Below are 20456 nucleotides of genomic sequence, written 5' to 3'. Positions count from 1 at the left end.
CCTTCAGGTACCTAACAATCCTTAGAACTACTTCCCAATGAGGAATCCGATGATGTTGCATAAATTGATTCACCATAGTCACAGCAAATGGTATATCTGGTTGGGTAATAGTCAGATAATTCAACTTTCCCACCAACCTCTTGTATCTTCCAGGATCATCGAACTCTTCACCTGCATCAACACTCAACTTGACATTAAGTTCCATAGGAGTCACTGCCGGTTTAGCACCTAGCAGTCCTGTTTCTTCAAGTAGATCATAAACATGTTTTCTTTGACATAAGTTAATTCCATGCTTTGACCTTGCAACTTCTATTCCCAGGAAGTATTTCAGCGTACCCAAATCTTTCGTATTGAAGTGGTCCTGTAAGAATTTCTTCAGCCTGTCAATCCCGTTACTATCACTCTCAGTTATGACAATATCATCCACATACACCACTAGCAAGATTTTCCCATCTTTTGAGTCATGGCTGAACACAAAATGGTCTACCTAACACTGTTTCATCCCAAATCTTTTCACTACTTCACTAAACCTCCCAAACCATGCACGTGGAGATTGTTTCAGTCCATAAATTGCCTTTTTGAGTCTACAAACATTACCATCCTCCCCCTGAACAACAAACCCTAACAGTTGCTCCATATACACTTCCTCAATGAGATCACCATGTAGGAAAGCATTTTTAATGTCCAGTTGCACAAGAGGCCAATCATACATAGCAACTAATGAAATCAACACCCAAACTGAACCAATTTTAGCCACAGGAGAAAATGTCTCCATATAGTCCACACCATATAGCTGAGAATAGCTCTTGGCCACTAACCTGGCCTTCAATCGCTCTACACTGCCATCTGGAAGATACTTCACTGTGTAGACCCACTTACACCCAACAGCATGCTTACTGGGAGGAAGAGCAGTAAGTTCCCACTTGTGATTGTGTTGTAGAGCAGATAGTTCCTCTTCCATGGCTTGCCGCAACCCTGGGAGGTAAGGGCTTCCTGAACAGTCTTGGGAATGGAAACAGATGATAACAATGATATAAAGTTGCAATGAGAAGCAGAAAGGTGAGCAACTAAAACATTGTGTGAAATAGGATGAGAAGTACAAGTGCGTTTACCTTTCAACAGGGCAATAGAAAGATCAAGGTCTAAGGGAGAAGAAGCAATGACAGGATCTGTCGACGAGGGCTGAATTGGAGGAGGGGTTGGTGCCTTTCTGTGAGTATAAACGTGTTTGATTGGTGGCCTCTCAGTAGTAACTTGCATGGGAGGTGAATCTGCACTGGATTGGGAACCACGGGAAGGGGATCCGCAACAGGGACAGGAAGACGAACTATGGAGGAAGGAAAAGAAACCACAGTATCCGAGAAAAAGGGAACTGATTCAAAGAATGTGATATTATGGAAGTTATGGTTATAACACTTATACCATTTCTAAGTCCTTGAGTAACTAAGGAAGATACACTTAGTAGCTCGTGCATCTAACTTGTCTAAACCAGGCCCCAAGTTTTGAACAAAACAAACACATCCAAAGACTCTTGGGGTGAGAGGAAATGGAGATAGGGTGGGAAACAACACCAAGAAGGATGATTGACTTCCAATGATGGACATGGGCATCCGAGTGATGAGAAAACAAGATATGAGGACAGCATCATTCCAAAAATGCTTTGGGACATTCATATTAAGCATCAAAGACCGAACAGTTTCAGGGAGATGTCGATTTTTCCGTTCAGCTACACCGTTTTGTTGTGGGGTGTAGGCACAAAAAGTTTGATGAATTATCCCATGGTGCTCTAAGTATTGCTAAAATGGTAATGAGGTGTACTCTTTGGCATTATCGAAGCGAAGAATTTTAATATGAACACCAAATTGGGTACGTATTTCAGCATAAAATTTTTGAAAAATATAAAACAATTCATTGCGATCTTTCATAAGATAAATCCATGTCATCCTTGAAAAGTTATCAACAAAAATTACAAAATACTTATACCATTGTATGACATCACTTTGATCAGACCCCAAATATTAGAATGAACTAAAGAAAAAGGACTCGAGACACGACTATCAACTCTTGGACTAAAAGAGACTATGATGTTTCCCAAGCTGACATGACTCACAATCAAAAGATGAAAGATGACTCAAAGAAAGAACCAGCAACTTCAGAGCCTTGAGAGAGAAGGATGACCAAGTCTGCAGTGCCATTGAAGAAGAGTAAGAGAGGCCTGAAAAGCTACTGGAGGGCCACCACCATCAAGGTAATACATGTTAGCCAGTTTTGTATGCCCTTAGCTTCAATCAAAATTGATGTACTTTATGAGTTTATTGTAAATGAATAAAAGTACATATTTGATTCATGTTCCCTTGGTATGTTTTTGTGTAATACCCTTAAATTGGACACTTATTGAGACTCGTGTTAGTTTAGAATATTCACAGCCAGTGGGTCGGTCTGGGGAGACCTATCCTGACAAGGCTGACACTGTGGTGCCATCAAGTCGGTTGAGGTGGCTTGTCTCAGCTACCGGGGTGAGACCCCAGGCACATACAGTGTAGGATTAATTGAATCTTTGAATTGGACCAGATTTCCAGTATTGCCCTGGACCTTGGAGATTGATGGGCAAAACTGGAAAGTTACACCCGACCCCTAAACTCGATTATGATACTGCACTAGGTGTCAGATCGGTCTGTCTTTGATGTACCAATCAGTGAGATCCTTAGCGGGGGTCAAAACCTGGGTATGTTGGGACAATTCGAGAATTCATCTGAATGGGTGATCATAGTGACAGGATCAGCCCCTTTGTCGGACAAAGGTAATGATCGGGGATGCGCTCTCACTGTTGGAAACCAAGACTGCCGGCAGTCGATTTCAACCGTTGAGATTGTTTTGCAAAATATATTTTATATGATATATAAAAGTATATATATTATGATTTCTAAAATGTTTGCAAAATGTTTTAATTCCCGGGATCCTTATAAGTAGAGAGTGCAACACTGTTCCTTGCAGCCGAGGGAGAGGTCCTCTCTTGTCGGGCAGTGTATGATCAATATGGGCTGAGAGGTTAAGTGTAAGACCATTGAGGATAATACCTGATGGACTAATCTTGCATCTGCCCACAGTCCCTGGGTGTTACAAGGTGGCTTGGCCCAGGGACCACTTAGGGTAAGTGTTGGGCCCATAGAGCCCATTCGATGGGTTTCAGGGGGTGCACTGTCTTTAACAGTGTATTCGACCAGGCCTTGTAACAAAGGCTGGGCCGAACCCATGTGGCTGATGTGTAGATCAATGCTTGGGTCCCACGCCATACAAGGAAGCCCAACTGGGCAACAGTTAGGAAGGTTAAGTGAGCACATAAGCTTAATGGGCCTAAAGCCCATTTCGAACTGAGCTATTTATTTAGTTAATTAAAGGGGCGAATTCTGAGATGGATTAGCATATAGGATAGGGTCTTAATCCTATCCACTCAGAGAGTCCAGATCTGAATGTGATTCAGATCTAGAAACCTCCTAATGGGATTAGGATAAAGCTAATCTAATCTGCAGATAAGATAAGGGTTTATCCTTATCACTAGAAGAGAAGATTGATCCAAATATGATTTGGATAAGCACCTCTTAATGGGATTAGGAGCTGATCTTTTAAGTTAACAAAAACAATGAGGGGGCGGCAGCCTTGAGAGAGAGACCAACAAAAAGAGATCCTCTTTAGTGCTGAAATCGAGAAGAGAGAATTCTGCAGCCTACGAATACTCTCTTGCCGCCTCCCTGCTCTTGTCGCCCTGTTTGCCAGTTCGATCTCTAGTTGTGGGAGAAGTCAAGATTGGATCTTGACATCAGTTCTTTGAAAAATGATCTGAAAGGAAGTTGTGCTCACGTACCATTCTACTGATTCTTACGAAGGACAGAGTTCTTGGGGAAGAACACTGCTGATTCTGCTCCATCCTGCACCGCGCCATCTTCAGTGGGAGCAGTCTTTGGATCCTTCCTTGGGCGTGAACACCTTCGTTGGGAGATATTACTTCTCCGTATCAGGTATTATTCTCTCCCATTCCTTTTGGTTCAGATCTGGTTCAGTTTAAGGTTCAAGATTGATCCTTGAAAATATGATTTTCTAAATAGGGAATGTGATTCCCAATTGAAGGGAGAGAAAAATTTTTGAAATCCGCCCTTTATTCCGCAATCTTTGGGCGTCCATGTGATGGATCTCTCATCCTTTCAATACAATCCACTTGTCTCATGCCCTCCACCAATCTTCATCCCCGTCTTGAGATCCTGAAACACACAAGAAGAAGGATAAAAGGTTATGGAACAATTAAGTGACTTGGTTAATCTACTAACAGGCATAAGGTTAAAGGGGAACTTGGGAGCATATAAAACAGATGATAAAGACAAGGAGGAGAGATCAACATCACCAACACCACATATGGGAGATGTAGAACCATTAGCAAGAGTAACTGTTTGAAATGTGGAGGACCGAGAAAGAGAAGAAAATACATTAGGAGTCCCAGACATATGGTCCAAGGCTCCGGAGTCAATGATCCAGGGTGAAGGCTTGGAAGCCAAGCAAGCCATACCAGAATGGGCAAGGGTAGTTGTGTTCTACTGAGATGTCTGAAGGAACTGCTCATATACTACACGATGTACATTCACCATCTCCTTCCCAAAAGCACTAGTAGATGTGGAGGGAATTGAGTCAGTTTGTTGACTTTCAGTAATTGTACCACTACCCTTAGTCACAATATGGTTAGCCCAAGTGTTGGGTGGATCATGTAAATCATAGCAGAAATTAACCGTGTGCCCCTCTAATCCACAGTGTGTACACTTCCTAGGGGCATTATTTCTTCCTTTACCACAACCTCCCCCTGAGTTCCGACCTCCACTCCGGCCACCAACACGGTTAAACATGGGACCACCACAATTACCTGGAAGTCCACGACCACCACCACCACCTCTATTTCCAAGGCCTCCCCCTCTAGTCAATACAAAACCATATATGTCTGAGAGAGAAGAATGCTCTATAGACTCAATAGATGTCCTCCTAAGACAGGCAAAAACATCTTCAAGTGAGGGAAGAGCAGACCCCCCCCCAGTATTTGTGCACGAACAAGCTCATATTCAGCCTTCAAACCCACCAGAAACCTTGTCACATCAAGTTGCTCACGCTGTTGTTGTTGAATCTGAACATCTTGTTAGAGGATGATACACATTGAGCTCATTTCGGATATTCCTCAGACTTGCATAATATTCCTCCAAGCTTTGACTGCCTTGCTTCAGATTAAAGTACTCTTGGTACAACTGATACACCCTAGTTGTATTGTCTTGTCCGGAGTACAGTTTCTTAGCATGATCCCATATTTCTTTAGTTGTATCTAGGAACATAAAGTTCACGCTAATTTTTTGTTCCATGCAATTCCACAACCATGTCATTATTTGTGTGTCTTCCTGTTCCCAGACACTAAACCTCGAAGAATCAGAGGAGGGTTTCTCCTCTTTCACATGTTTTACCTTTTTCTTGGCCTTTAAAAACACCTCCACAGATTTTGCCCACGGCACATAATTCTCACAATTCAGCTTAATAGATGTCATTTGAACATTTAGGTAATCTGGAGAAATCATAACGCCTGTTTTATTGTCATTCCCATCTCCAATCGATGCCATCTTAACTAATTCACCTTCAAATACTCAGCACAACCTCACGCACTTCCACAAAACTTATCTCACTCTCAGCACCACCAACTTCTTCAAATACACAATGCACATCAAATACAAAAGCTGAAATCACTCAATCATTAAATCAAACACTTGTATTGCACACTGCAGAACCATTTACACACCAAATACAAGGGTTGAAGTCACTCGGCCATTAAACCAAACATAGAAATCAGTATAAACACCACCACACGACACAAGGTTTCACTTTCAACTATTCAGAATCACCCACACACCATTCAACACAGTACAACCACCACCACACCACTGTTGTTGTGAACTTCATCAATCGAAAAACTCTACTTTCAGCACAAATATGAGGTAAAAACAGAGAAGAACAAGGCTGATATGCATACTAATCACTTCAAACCTCCACAAAATAATATATATATATATATATATATATATATTTTGAACCAAAACACAGCATTTACAGTCCACTATTTGGGCAAAAAACATAACTGCTCATACATGTCCACAAACAGCCATCTTCGTATCACAGAATAGAGGGCATCTAGTACACAACCTCAACGACCACCACCACAGTAACTGGAGGCATACTCACCTCCAAAACCACAAAACGACCACTCCTTTTTGGTCTCTTGTCGAGCTTCCACTCAGGCTAGAAGAAAATCAAAGAAAGCTGAAATAGTTGGCGGCAAACCCAGGAAGAAGACAAACAGTGAGGAAAAAAAAAAAAAGGGAAAAAAGAACTAGGTTTTATTGCTCTGATACCATGTGAAATCCCTATTCGATTCTAGGTTAAAGTAGAGAAGAAGAAGAAGAAAGAAGAAGGGTTCAACGAGATTAGGAAAAATCAGTCCACCTCTAGCCGACCCACTTGTATTTATCTCCAATAATCATAGTTACAAGAAAGACCACATTGTCCCTCATAAGTGATGGGAAACATAACTTAAATAAAATAGACCTTTCACTCTCAAATAGATAAACCCAAATGACCAAAATACCCTTGATTTGTGTATTCTAACAATCTCCAATATTAAATTCTACAATGTAGGTTTAATATATATTTTGTGATAAGTAAAAGGAAAAATTAAATTAAATCAAGAACAACGAAAACAAGATACAGCCTCCAACAGTGCCAAGATGGTACCACACAAACAACTACAAATCACCCACACGACCGAACAGCCCAAAACGCAAAGAAAACAGCCACACAAACATCTCAATGAGAACAATTAAAAACATCATAAGAGGCATCACTGCCTAAACACCGACAAGAAGATTTGTTCCTCATCAACAATTGATTCGTCCTCCCTCCCTTTTCCTCGTTCCAAATTTCTCCCCCATCCCCTCTAAATGCTTTTGAAAGACTCTCATCCTTTCTCCTCTTTTCCAACTCCTCAAGAGCCATTCTAGCAAAAGCCTCACCTCTTAAGAAGAACAAACCCAATGCTTTTCCAACTTCTGCTTATTTGTCAACAAACTTCTTATATCCAATCTTTCTTTCTTCAACTCCTTTGACACCACCTCCTCTTCCACCTTCTCACCGTCCTTTCTAAATTTCGCAGCGCCTTTACTATTAATTGGTTCCTCCCCCCAAAGAGATCAGGTTTACTTTCCACAACCTGGCTTTCCTTACCAGGGGACACAACTCTTGAGCTTTTGAATTAAGACTCCGTCTCTTGTGAACATTTTTAAGTTTATTGGTTGGACCTGTCCCAACTATACAGTTCGTTCTCGTGAAAGAATGGTAGGATCCATCTAATGGACGCCATAAAGGTTGCGGAATGGGTGGGCGAATTTCAAAAATTTCCTACATTCTCCCAACTGGGAATCATATTCCCTAAATTTAGAATACAATATTCAAGGATCCTACTTGAACCATAATCAAACCAGATCTGTACCAAAAGACAAATGGGATGAATATACCTGATTCGGAGAAACACTATCTCCCAAAGTTGGTGTTCACGCCCAAAGAATGCTCCAAGATCCGTTCCTGCTCAAGATGACATAGCTGTGGATGGAACAGAACCAGCAGAGTGCGTCCTACACACTGGATCATTCACAAGAATCCTCTGGAAGTACTAATCACTGAATCTTTTTCAGTCTTTCTTGCAAGACTGATGTCAAGAACAGATTTCTTGACTTTCTTTTTCTGCAAAGATCTAATCTTGCAAAAACAAATGGCGGCGGCAGGAGGAGAACTCCAAAAGCGAAAAAGTTGAACTGCTTCTTCTTTCTTTTTCTGGAGTATGAGATCTGATCTCAATTCGCAGGAACCTTTCTTGCAATTTCTCTTGATTCGAAATCTGTTGTATTTCTCTCCTTTTTTTTTGTTAGGGTTTCTCCTCCTTTATTCTTGATTAAGAAACTTCCTAATTAGGAGTTACCCCAATCCAAATCAGTATTTGGATAGGGGATAATCTTAATCCTATCTGCAGATAAAGTTAGCTTACTCCTGATCTTATCAGGAGGTTACCAGATTCAAATCTAATTTGAATTTGGTCTCTAAGAGTGGATAAGGCTAAAGGCCCAATCCTTTTACTAACATTAATCTCAGATTCGCCCCAAGGATGGGTGATCATATCAGCCCACCTCGAAATGGGCTTCTGGCCCATTAAGTGTTCAGTGTCTAATTACTTTCCAATCTGCTGCCCAGTTGGGCTTCTTTGTATGGCGTGGGACCCAAGCATTGATCTACACACCAGCCACATGGGTTCGGCCCAGCCTTTAATACAAGGCCCAGCCGAATTCACTGAAAAACTCAATGAACCCCTTGAGTCCATCATATGGACCCTATGGGCCCAACACTTACATTAAGTGGTCCCTAGGCCAAGCCATCTTATAAAAACCCAGGGACTGTGGGCAGGTGCAATATTAGCCCATCAGGTATTATCCTCAATGGTCTTACACTTAACCTCTCAGCCCTTAATGATCAAGCACTGCCCGACAAGAGAGGACCTCTCCCTCGGCTGCAAGGAACAGTGCCGCACTCTCCTCTCACATGGATCCCGGGAATTAAAACCATTTGCAAACAATTTGAAACCGTACATATATATATAAATATATTAATTTTGCAAAACAAAATTCCAACGATTGAAATCAACTGCCGGTAGTTTGGTTTCCATCAGAGAGAGTGCATTCCCGATCATTACCCTTTGTCCGACAAAATGGCTGATTCTGTCACTATGATCACCCACTCAGATGAATTCTCAAACTGCCCCAACATACCCAGGTTTTGATCCCCGCTAAGGATCTCACTGATTGGCATATCAAAGGCAGCCTGATCCAACACCTAGTGAAGTGTCATAATCGAGTCTAGGGGTCAGGTGTAACTTTCCAGTTTTGCCTATCTATCTCCAAGGTCCAGGGCAATACTGGAAATCTGGTCCGGTTCCAGGATTCAAGTAATCCCATACTGCATGTGCCTCGGGTCTTACCCTGGTGGCTGAGACAGGCCATCCCAACACTTAGTGGCACACCAGTATCAGCCTTGACAGGATAAATCTCCCCAGACTTATCCAACGACTGTGAACATTTAAAACTAACACGAGTCTCTATAAATGTCCAGTTTTAGGGTTTTACACAGAATTAAACCAAACAACATGAATCAAACATGCACTTTATTTATTTCCACTAAATAACAAAAGCACATCAAATCAGATTGAAGCTAAGGGCATACAAAAACTGTCTAACATCTCGTTCTGCTTAGATGATGGTGATGATGATGATTCTTCACTCTTAGGGCAAGATCGGATATTAAGAAGAGGGATTGACATGAACTGACAATGATCAGAGTGAACGAATTGAAATATTTAAATGTTGTGTTCTGCTTAAATTGTCTATTCTTCTTTTTCTAAGTATCAGGTATCGTGTTCCAATCTCTTTATCTGTATGCCTTTTAACTTTTATATGTTATTAAATTTGAGTTCTAGGAGCACGATGAGTAATCTTTGAAGATATGGGTCACCCCTTGCTATAGTCTTGAGTACTTCTTGAAGGCAGTTACAAATTATTGCTGATTTTGGACATTATTGCTTATTCAAAGAAATTTATCAAGTTTGGTTCAGATATGGCCAGATAAAGGTGTATATCTTGGAAAACACTACCTTTCGCAATTAGTTAATTCCAAGGTCCAAAGTACCGATACAATACACCCCGTATCAGGCATATCATATTGTACCATTGGCTTCTCAATACAATTGTTTACAGGTGCTTTGAGGAAATCATTTTTTTATTGATTAAATTATATAAAAAACATGTATAAAAATGAACTTCTGAAAAAATAAAATAAAACAAATAACCTAAAATGTATTGATATACCCCTGCCGATACAGTTGGGTGTATCGATACATCCCTGACTCTTTTTCTGTTTGATTTCTAGTGTGTACTTGGTGTGTCAACTTGACAGCCAATGATGTTGAGATGTACTTTTTTTTTTTCAATTTAGTGAAATTTCTTTCTGATCCTTCAAAAAAAATACTTTGAACTTTGGACTTAATTCTTGTGGAAGAGGTACAAGGGTAAACTGCAAAATCAAAACAAACCTTTTCTTTTAATTTGTACTTCAAAGGAGTTAAAAACGCTAAATTTTGGAAATTTAAGAGGCGATGGACACTGATGTATCTAGAGTTCTTCCATTCTCTTACAATTGACAAAATCATCCTTATCAAAAAGAAAGATATGGGCAGAGAAAAATAAAGGAAAGAAATAATATGAATAACTGGGACCATGGTTCAAAGTATCAATACGCCCCCTGAGTATCGGCAGAAGCGTATTGGAACTTAAAACCATGTGCCTTTGTGTTTTTTTAGTTTTTTTTTTCAAAATTTGGTTTTTGAGCTTGTTTTTAACAATATTTTTATTAAAAAGAAGGGGTTCCCAAAACACCTATAAACAGATGTATCGGGACCCAACAATACAATACGATATGCCAGATACATGTGCTGTATCAGAGCATATCGTATCGAAATTTTAAACTTTAACTGGGACAAACATGCTTAAGGCAATATCCTTAGAATGGAATGAGTTAAGAGTTTATAAATGATCATAGACGAAAATTCTGGTTGGCTATATAAAATTTTAGAAAAAAGAGACCCAGTGTACATTCTTGCCCCCATTGGCTTTCTTTTCCAGAAGCATTTCAAATATAAGTCCCCAGAGATATGGTCGTTCAGACTCCAGATCCAATAGAAACTCCACTTTCAATATCATCACCCCCTCCCTACTCCGACATACAGACAATAAAGGATGTGATATTCTACATACTACATTATACTCAGTGTATCTGCAGCATAAAATTTGTAATTACCATCTGCCAGAAACATACTACAGTAAATTTGATGAGGAAATGTGCGGACCTTCCAGCATGGGGGAAAAACAAAACAAAACAAAACTCAATTCTACATTATTCAATTGACTATTGAAGCATCGCATAGTGTGAATAAGTGAATAACAGATTCGGTTAAAATAGATAAACAAACTTACCGATATTCAGTCTCCAAAACACCATTATCTGTATGAAGAAAACGAATATGAGAAACAGCACCACTCTCATCGCCCTCCTTCAGACGCTCTTTCAAGGCTTCCAAATGTGCCATCTGAACATTCTTCTGAATCAAAGCTAGAATTTTCAATTCCTCTTCTGAGTAACCCAGACCCACCTTCTCTTCGGTGTTCACAGTAATTGCCAAAACAGAATCATAGGGGTCGGACCAGTTAACTTGCTTCTGAATATTCCAACACAGGGCGTCACAAATTTCTGCCTGGTCAAGGATTACCTTCCTCAGGCATTGTACTTCCGCGTCTTCAAAGGAAATAACTACATCAGATGGCCCAATGTCAGCTTCAGTAACATCGACCTTCAACCGCCGCAGACCTAAATCCGAAATACGGTCCAGAAAATTTAGAGAATCAACCAAAGCACCACTCGAATCCTTCAAATCCGCTCCTTCAGAGAAATACTCAGGCCGAGACTCAAAATTCTCACTGGAAACATCTTCTTTCTCTATACTCTCCAAATCCACAAGTCTTCGAATACTTTCTGAAACTCTAGAAGAGACGAGCTGTACAAGAAGAAGGAATTCAACTTTCAACCGCAATATCTCGGGATCGAGATTCCAGATCGACGATGCGTCTTCGAATTCGAGCAGCTCCATAGCTGACAACCACGCGAGCAGCGCCGGGGAGCCGCATGTGCTCGACCACAGCACGCCATTAACCCTTCCTCCTTGAGCTACGATGGCCTGAAGGATTGCAATGGCAAGCTCGGGTTTTCGCTTTCGCAAGCTGAGCAAAGTCGCCCTGAAAGCCTCGAATTGTGCGAGGAACAGATGATTTACGGTGACTCTGGAAAGCAACTCGATCTCTTTCTCCATTACGGCAATAATCGGATCGCAGATTAATCTCTGATTATTCGATTGTTGCAATTGAAATCGATGATCAAAATATTCAAAACCATGTCCGCTGGGATTTTCAGGTAGAGTCCACTGAAGATCTTCCTTTTTTTTATTTTTCCTCACGAACTTTTCCCCCCTTTACCGCCTAAAGAAATGATTGTGAGTTCGTAACTGTCTCTCCGCGCGCCGGAAATGATCGAGCAAATTTACATGGGGGGCCAAGCAAGCCTCTTCATTCTGGAGCTACAAGACTGCATCACGCACAACTCTCTAAACCCTATTAAATTGCCACGTGTGCTATCATGAGAAATTGAAAAGGTAAACCAAACCCGACGATGATCTCTAAACCATCCTTGTCCGTCTGATCTGGATCGATCATGCAAAAGCTAAAGACATCGACGATGAATGGGCCACTTCTCCGTACACACCTACCTTTCCTTCCGCCCGATATGGATCTTTCATGCGAAACCTAAACACATAGACAATGAATGGGGGGGTGTCTGATCTCCATACACCGGATTTGGCTCCGCGCCCATGATCGAAATGTGAGAATGATGCAACTAGCCCGTTTGGAGCCAAGCAAAAACAGATCGTGATGCAATCAACAAGGCTGGTTTGAAGGAAAAAGTAGGAAAAGAAAGGAAAAGATTTCTTCCCACCAGGCAGAGCACCATAATATCTAGGCCTAGCATCCAACCTTCTGTTGTAAGGGTTTCTTCCCAAAATCTCTTCTTCGTGCCTTTCCTCATATTTGCATCAGCTTATTTTGTGTTTTATTTCAAGTCAGGTTAGTAAGTCTATTTCTATAGAAGCAAGTAGAAGTGGCACATAGTCCAAAGAGCCCCAGTAAGTTCTCGTCCTTACAATCTACAGAGTTATTGATGCATCCTTCTGTAGTATGATTTACTTCTATGATGTGTAGGTTTTGCCTGCTTATTTTATTTTATAAAAAGATGAATTCATTTGTTAGGCATAGACCTTTGTGAGGAGAGTCCTGTCCAAAACATAGTTCATCATCACTATATATATGTATGCCACTATGACTGTCAACAACAAACATAGAGATTTGTTTATAGGGATTTGGGACGAGGCTTAGATGATGATGATGATTATCTCTAGATTTATCATTATGTTTCATTTATAAGGATTTGTTGTACGTGCATATTTGGGTGCAATCTTATATATTGTTATCTCTGCACGCCCTCTCTGTTTGACAACCACCACCACTATTTAACTTCATATTAAGGAGTTTCATATCTGCCGAATCACTTCATAAATAATCACATATCACATGATCAGTATTTAAAGCTGATAAAACAAACATTGCCTGTTAAAGCATGATCCTCTGTCTCATATTTACTCTTTATGGGTCTTCAAATTCTCTTATATATTCAACATCTTTCCTTTCCTGGCTCTCTCTCTCTCTCTCTCTCATAGATTAATGGCATTCCATCATTATCGTCATTATTGTTGAAGTAGAAGCACAACTCGTGAGCCATGAAAAAGCATGGGTTCTGTATTTGCCTCCAGGCTTATTGAGTGTGCAGAAAAACAAAAAGATGCGAGATAAGTTTAATCTACTTAGTACATTTTTAGCTGCTTTTTTCTCTTTGTTGGTAGACCTCGAATCCATTTGTCCTAACTCATGCATTACATATTACAAAAGGAAATGACCCAATCAATGGGTCATCACTTTAACCATAATATTTATTTTTTAATGTAATAACTACAAGAGCTAAGATAATAACAATCCATGTAAAGGTATTGCGCGCATAGCTTGATAGCATCGTATATATACTTACATGTACCATTAACCAATTGACTCTAGTTCCACTCAGTTATTTTCAAAATTAGAAGAGAAAATTCATGCAAATTAAAGAAATTGGAAATAACTAATTTGCAGGTGAAAACAAAAGTATTAAACAATATATTATCTTATTTTTAATTCAAATATTCTTTCTTTTTCTTATTTTTCCTTTATTTCCTTTTACTAACTTGCTTTAGATGTCATCTATTCGAGACAATTCCATTTTCTACTTTGGCTTGCATGAGAGCTATGAGGCAGAACTCAAAGAATTAAAGAAGAGTTTGACTTTTAAAGCTACTCTAATGCCAAGCTTCTATAAAGAACCTCCTCCAAAGATTAAACTAAAGATGCTAACATGCTCTATCCATTTCAGGTGAATGGACTAATGACAATATGCTACATGTACTCTACTTTGGCTTGCTCTATCCCCATCTATGGATGGTGGATGTGGGGAAGCTAGGGTTCTTTGTTTCTTAGAACCAAGACAGGTACTCATGCAATATGATGTTATCATGCTTTTAAATTTTTTAGCCTAAGGGTCTTCTTTTAGTGCATATGGTGTATTTCGAGGTTCAATACAAAATATTTGTTATATTATACCATATAATTAAACATTTATGTTGACAGACCAAATGATGAGATGATAGGAGCTCGAAGAAAATATGTTAATCAAATAGGAGTCATTAAATACACAAGTTGGGTTGTTAGTTATATTTTTCTTTTATGCTTTTTGGGTTGTTTTGTCTTGGTGGGACTTGGGCCTTTTTTTTTGTATACTTAGGTAATCTCTTCTTCTTTATTTATATATAAATATAAAAACCACACGATCTCGTCTTCTTCCAAGTTTCAAACCTTAATCTCAATTTGGAAAGACTACAAATACAAATATGTATAGTGCAAATACTTGTGCTCTACATATTTGCATTCGTACTTCTTCCGATCTAAGCCTTACAAACCTTTTTCTCCCTCTATTGTTCTCTTTTCGCTCTTAGTCAATCAATTTACGACCTGTTACAGGTTTACAACTATAGTAAACCATTTTTTTATTACTTCGTATTCCTCTTTTTTATATGCTATGATTGTCGAATACATCACCAAACAAAACCATCTTTCTGCACTCTAGCTTCACCATGCTTCATTTGTTTTCATCAATTCAATATTCCCACTACTTCCCCTTAATTGAGTTGTTGTTCAAATTTTGAATACAAAATGTCCAATGGAGAAAGCTTTTTTGTGTGTGGGAGACTGCAATGTAGGGAATTTCATTGACACATGAGAGGGTGGCATTGCCAACATGTGGATCTCTTTCAGTTATTAAATGATCTAATTAGTTTAATAGCTTTTTAACATAACCTTTCAACAATTTTATCATCTTTGACTCCCTTAAGCATCATCTTAAATATTTCGTAGCCAGTGAATTGTTCCCATCTAACAAGATTCATGGTGATATTTATTTCTTAATCACTTTCATTAGTATAAACAAGAGAGTGCAAATATGACATGTCACCATTGAACTGATGCAACTAAACGATACCCTTACTATAATCAAATTCCACCATATAGAGGCAATTTTCAAACTGCCCACTAAAACTATTAATATCTCTAGCTCTTTTCTTATATCACATATAAAGCCCATCTATCGATGGCTCAATAAATCCAAAGCATTTGTTTTATGATGGAGCGCAATTTGGCTGGTCTTAGCTGTCAACGATTTCGCCTCTGAGCTGGAGCGACGGGGAGCCTGAAACGGAAAAGATAAGGAAACTCCGGGGGAATCCGGTGATATAATTCCGAAGCTCAAGTTAGTAAACTCTCAAAGGCAAAGTATATATCAGATGGCACAAAGTTCACATACCTTGTTGTTGGGGGTAGGGGGCCTTTTATAATCACTTCGCACACTCGCTCCGAAGCCCTTGTCAGGTCGAGTATGATTACCCTTGCATCTGTCAGTTCGGGTGTCGTCCTTTTTGCTGGGACAAAACTGTCACTGCCTTTTGTCGGAGCCGTCTCTATAACTTGAGATGGCGGTGTCAAGAGGCGGTGGCAGGTGGCCGTTTGGAGTGCAGCTGTCAAGCGTTAGATCCCAAGTCAGTCGGGTGCGCCGCCCTTGGGTACGGACTTCCTTGGTGCCAGGCATAGTACGGTTTGTTTGGTTTTGATGCCCTGAGGGCGATGTAGTGGAGTGGTGAGTGAGGCGAAGTCTTGAGTTCGAAGATATATCCTGTTCTAAGGTAGGCCAGTTCGGTGAGGTGTGTCCTGAACTGCTTCAAGGCAGGCCAGTTCGGTGAGGTGTGTCTCGAACTGCTTCAAGGCAGGCCAACTCGGTGAGGTGTGTCCCGAACTGCTGCAAGGCAGGCCAGTTCGGATTACTGTCTAGTTTGGGGCCAAGGGTGAGTTCGGGCCCCTAGTAGGGAGTTCGAACGCTGGTTTCTCCCCTTGGTGCTCGCGCCTTAGGCGTGTTTTTGTGTCGAGTTGTTGCCTTTGCCACGTATTGCATAACTGTGAGGTCGGGCCAAATCTTCCTTCATCAATTGCCCCCCACTCCTCGTGCCAAGGGTCTTGCCCTGGTGTGGGGAGTTTTGCGATGTAGTAGGTGGATTTGTCCCGATCTTCGAATCTTCACTATGCGAGATGCTTTTGCCATGGTTCTTTGGTTTTCTGGATTGTCCGAGAATGTGGGAGACGTGCATACTGCTCACGAATGTTGACGGACACGGTAGCGCGCGTTTATTTTAAATTTCAAAAAGCCGCACCGCTGCGACGTGACAGCGGGTCTTTCAATTTATGAAAAAAGCGTGCCACTGAAGTTTTCAAGGGACGTGCGCTGGCGGTTTTGTCCATTGCAAGGAGGCGTGCGGTGCGTTGTTAGTTTCAGAAAGACGTGCGTCGGCACGACGTCTGTTTCAAAAGACGTGCACTGACATTTCGCTCTTTTTGGAAAGATGTGCGCCAATCACGTCTCGAACTCAGGGGATGTGCGGTCAGCGCGAATGCGGGCCGTTGGATTGTCTTTGATTTGCACTATCGATTCTTGGTTACTGTATATAAATAGTAGGGGACCCCAATCAATTTGTCACTTCTGCGGTTTGTCTCTTGAGTTCGCGTCTAGGCTGGTTACTTAGCCTTCAAGGTTTTTGGCTTGTTTCCGTCTCCGGAGCCTTCAAAACTTTCTTCCAATGAGTACCTTCCTGAATCCATTTCCTCGATGTCTAGCTTTGATAGCTGAGACGACTCTACAAGTAGGACTGATGTAGGTTCTACAAACTGAGTCGTATCCCCCGACTGTCTTAGTGATCCTGAGGTGGGACTTGAGGATGACTATGAACCCGTAGGCCGAGCCGCTTCGGGCAGTTTGGCATCTAACTCTCGCCGAGGTCGGATGCTAGACAGGTTTGGTCTTTCGACCATGATGCCCGAGGGGCTCCAATCTATACTTATGTCTTACAATCTGCCCGGGGGGTATACATATTTCATTCCTTCGAGTAGCTTCATTGGGAACACAGTCCTGATGAGATCGTGATTTTTCGAAAGCAACTCGCTGCGGGGCTGTGACTGCCTTTCCACCCCCTTCTCGTCGAAGTCATCAACCACTTTGGTGTTACTATTGGTCAGCTTCATCCGAACTCTATTCAGAACCTGGTGGGGACAGTCTCCCTTTTTTGCGAACAGAATTTCCCTTTAGACTTTGAGATATTCTCCTCCATCTTAATGCTTAAGAAACAAGCGGGTTCTCTTCCTGGGGGAAGACGGGCGTATTACTTGTCTCCTCGCCCTGGCTTTAAGCTTCTGCATGAGCTTCCCAATAAGGTCCCGACGTGGAAGCGGGACTACTTCGGTGTGCGAAGTGCACAAGGGTGGCCCTTTCAGACCGGGTGGGGTGAGGCCACTCCTGATTCTGGTGTCACTCTTGATAAAGAGACGGTGAAGGGCCTCCGGCAATGGGCACGACAAGGTTTAAAGTGCCACCAGTACTTAACGGAGGCCAAGCTTATTGCGGTCGGCCTGAGTTCGAGTAGGTTTCTTAGCTCGGGTTTTTTGTTTGCTTTGTTCCTTCATTTTTTTTTTCTGATGTCGAACCTGTTTCTGCAGGTGTGATGGACGCAGAGAGGACTCGCGGGGGGCGCCTGTTCCAAGGCATGAGGAGGAGGAAGCAGGTCGCCATGCAAACTCGTACCGAGCTACCCCCAGATGAGGAGCCTCAAGTTCCAGGCCACACACCAAAGGATCTGCCCAAGGAGCCCGAGGTGACTCCACCGATGCATGAAGCGGCTGGGGCGCCTTACGCTGAGACCATTCACACGGGTGTTCCTGCATACTCCAGTGCTCCTGCTCATTCTGGGTCCGCTCATACACGAGTTGGGCCCTCGGGTTTGAGAGCTCAAGGGGAGTTCAGGAGCGTGTTGACGTCGAACTACACTCTTCAGAAGAGTAAGGAGGCTACTTTCCCCGAGGAGATCACGACGTGGACCAATCTTCCTTTGAATCAAGTCGCATGCCGTGCCATAACACATGCTATGGTGGTAATTCAGATTTCGTCTACCTTCTTCATTTTCTATTGCTTTTGTTGTTATTGCTCACTTGTTTCTTTTGGTAGGTGAATTCTTCAATTCATGCCTTAGCAGCCCAGGTGGAGAGGAGCTCGCGACAGGCGCAAGCTGCTGAGGCGGCCGCTCATGCTGCCAAAGAGGCTTTCTGAGCGGCTGAGGCAAATACCCGAGTCGCTGAGGCGGTCGCTTATGCTGCCGAAGAGGCTGCTCACGTCGCCATGGCCAGTCAGGCGATGTCTCAGCGGTATGCCGAGGCCATGGGGGTAGTCGTCAAGCACATGGTGGACTTGCGGTTGGACCTGCAGCATCAGGTCAAATATCTTCAGGAGGACATCAGGGAGAAAACGCATATTTTTTCCCAAGGTATTGAAGACGCCAAGAAGAAGGTTGTTGAAGACTATATTGCCTCTCTGTGTTTTGACGACCTGATGGTGGATTCTTACAGAAGGGGATTCAAGCTGAGCCGATGGATGATCCAGAACACATACCCCGACCTCGATGTTAGTGCTATATCCACCTCGCGTATAACTCAGGAGATGGCTAATGCTGCCGATGGCGAGCCAGATTTTGAAGGAGAGGCAGGGCCTTCGGGTGTTGTTGAAGTGCCTTCTGATGGCGAAGAAGTAGCTCTGGGCATGTAATGGAATAGACAATGTACTCCCTTTGATGGCCAATGTACTTTTTCTTGCAATGGAATAGAATATTTTCGGTTAAAGTGCTCTTTTTCCCGAACTGATTTTTTGTCGAACTGAATATGCCACTGTTTCTTGTCCGGGTTTGTGTACTTACGCGACCTATTTCGGCCCCAAGGCTCTTGTAGCGAACTGATTTTTTGCCGAGCTGATAATATGCCCGACTTTTCTTTGCTTTGCTTATGCCAAGGTTCCTCTTGTAGCGATTTCGTCCACTTCGCTTGGCGGTTTATAAGTAGTATCGCCTCAAGTTAACAATGTTCCATGCTTGGGGTATTTGCTTGCCTTCTAAGGTTTCGAGCTCGTATGCCCCCCCCCCCCGAGTGCTCTCTTTACTTTATAAGGCCCTTCCCAATTTGGACCAAGCTTGCCCACGGCGGGTTCTGGCACCATAATTTTACGAAAGACCAGGTCGCCTACCCGGAAGCTTCACTGCTTAACTCTGGCATTGTAGTAGCAAGCTACCTACTGCTGGTAAGCCACTGTCCGGATGTGCGCGAGGTCCCTTACCTCGTCCAGTAGGTCAAGGTTGGTATGCAACTCATCTCCGTTTGTCCGATCGTCATATGTTTCCAGTCGCAATGTTGGTACTTCGATTTCCGCCAGGATCACTGCTTTAGTGCCATAGGTGAGGTTGAAGGGGGTTTCTCTCGTGGAGGTTTTTGCTGTAGTTCGGTGAGCCCATAAAACACTTGGTAGCTCTTCGGCCCACAATCCCTTAGCTCAATCTAGACGTGCTTTCAGTCCGCGCAGGATGGCTCTATTCATTACTTCCGTCTGACCGTTTGCCTGCAGGTGCGCGACTGATGTGAAGTTCTGTCGAATCCCCATGTTCTGGCACCACTCTTAGAACTTGAGATCCTCGAACTGCTTGTCTTTATCGGAGATTAGTACTCGAGGTAACCCGAAGCGACATACTACGTTCTTCCAAAAGAAGTTCTGTATTTTTCAGGCCATAACTGTTGCCAGAGGTTCAGCTTCTATCCACTTCGTGAAGTAATCCACTACCACACTAGGAATTGAAGTGTGAATTGAAGTTGAGCAGTGCCTCTTTTACTTTCGCCAAGTATGCGATCATGGAGAGCTTGCGTGCTTCGTACTCACCCGTAACTTGGTTGACCACGAGCTGGGAATCGCTGCAGATGACCAAGTGCTTTGCTCTTACCTTTTGCGCTAGGTTCAACCTGGTTATCAGTGCTTCGTATATTTGCCTCATTGTTAGATGCCACAAACTCAAAGCGTAGTGCGTATTCCAATTTTTTGTCGCCCGGGCCGCATAAGACTATTCTAGCCCTGTTGTTTTGTTGGTTCGAGGAACCATCTACGTGAAGGATCCAGGGCACCTCATCCCAGTT

The 20456-nt window shown here is 42.2% G+C and overlaps 1 protein-coding gene and 1 long non-coding RNA gene across 4 annotated transcripts in view; one reads left to right on the top strand and one right to left on the bottom strand.

The window, feature by feature from the left end:
- Window positions 1-12257, bottom strand: part of LOC148842720 (zinc finger FYVE domain protein) — a 154659-nt gene extending 142402 nt beyond the window's left edge. For 2 of the 3 annotated variants that reach the window (XR_016103586.1, XM_088959033.1), the window contains exon 1: window positions 11145-12257. Coding sequence is in view for 1 of the 3 variants with exons in the window: in XM_088959033.1 (XP_088815159.1) it covers window positions 11145-12034 (890 nt within the window). In the remaining 2 variants the exon portion in view is untranslated. The remainder of the gene's footprint in view (window positions 1-11144) is intronic. The other variant, XM_088959034.1, reaches the window with a different exon arrangement.
- Window positions 12258-12626: 369 nt separating this feature from the next.
- LOC148842719 (uncharacterized) lies at window positions 12627-14573 on the top strand. The gene is made up of 3 exons (XR_016103587.1): window positions 12627-12760; window positions 12843-12901; window positions 14236-14573. It is a non-coding gene; the product is annotated as an uncharacterized LOC148842719 (long non-coding RNA).
- Window positions 14574-20456: the final 5883 nt, after the last annotated feature.

Source organism: Nelumbo lutea, chromosome 8, assembly GCF_056320005.1.
Source record: "Nelumbo lutea isolate HS-2025 chromosome 8, American lotus-T2T, whole genome shotgun sequence".
Lineage (NCBI taxonomy): Eukaryota > Viridiplantae > Streptophyta > Magnoliopsida > Proteales > Nelumbonaceae > Nelumbo > Nelumbo lutea.
The sequence above is the reverse complement of the archived record's forward strand: the minus strand, read 5'-3'. Positions and strand labels throughout refer to the sequence as shown.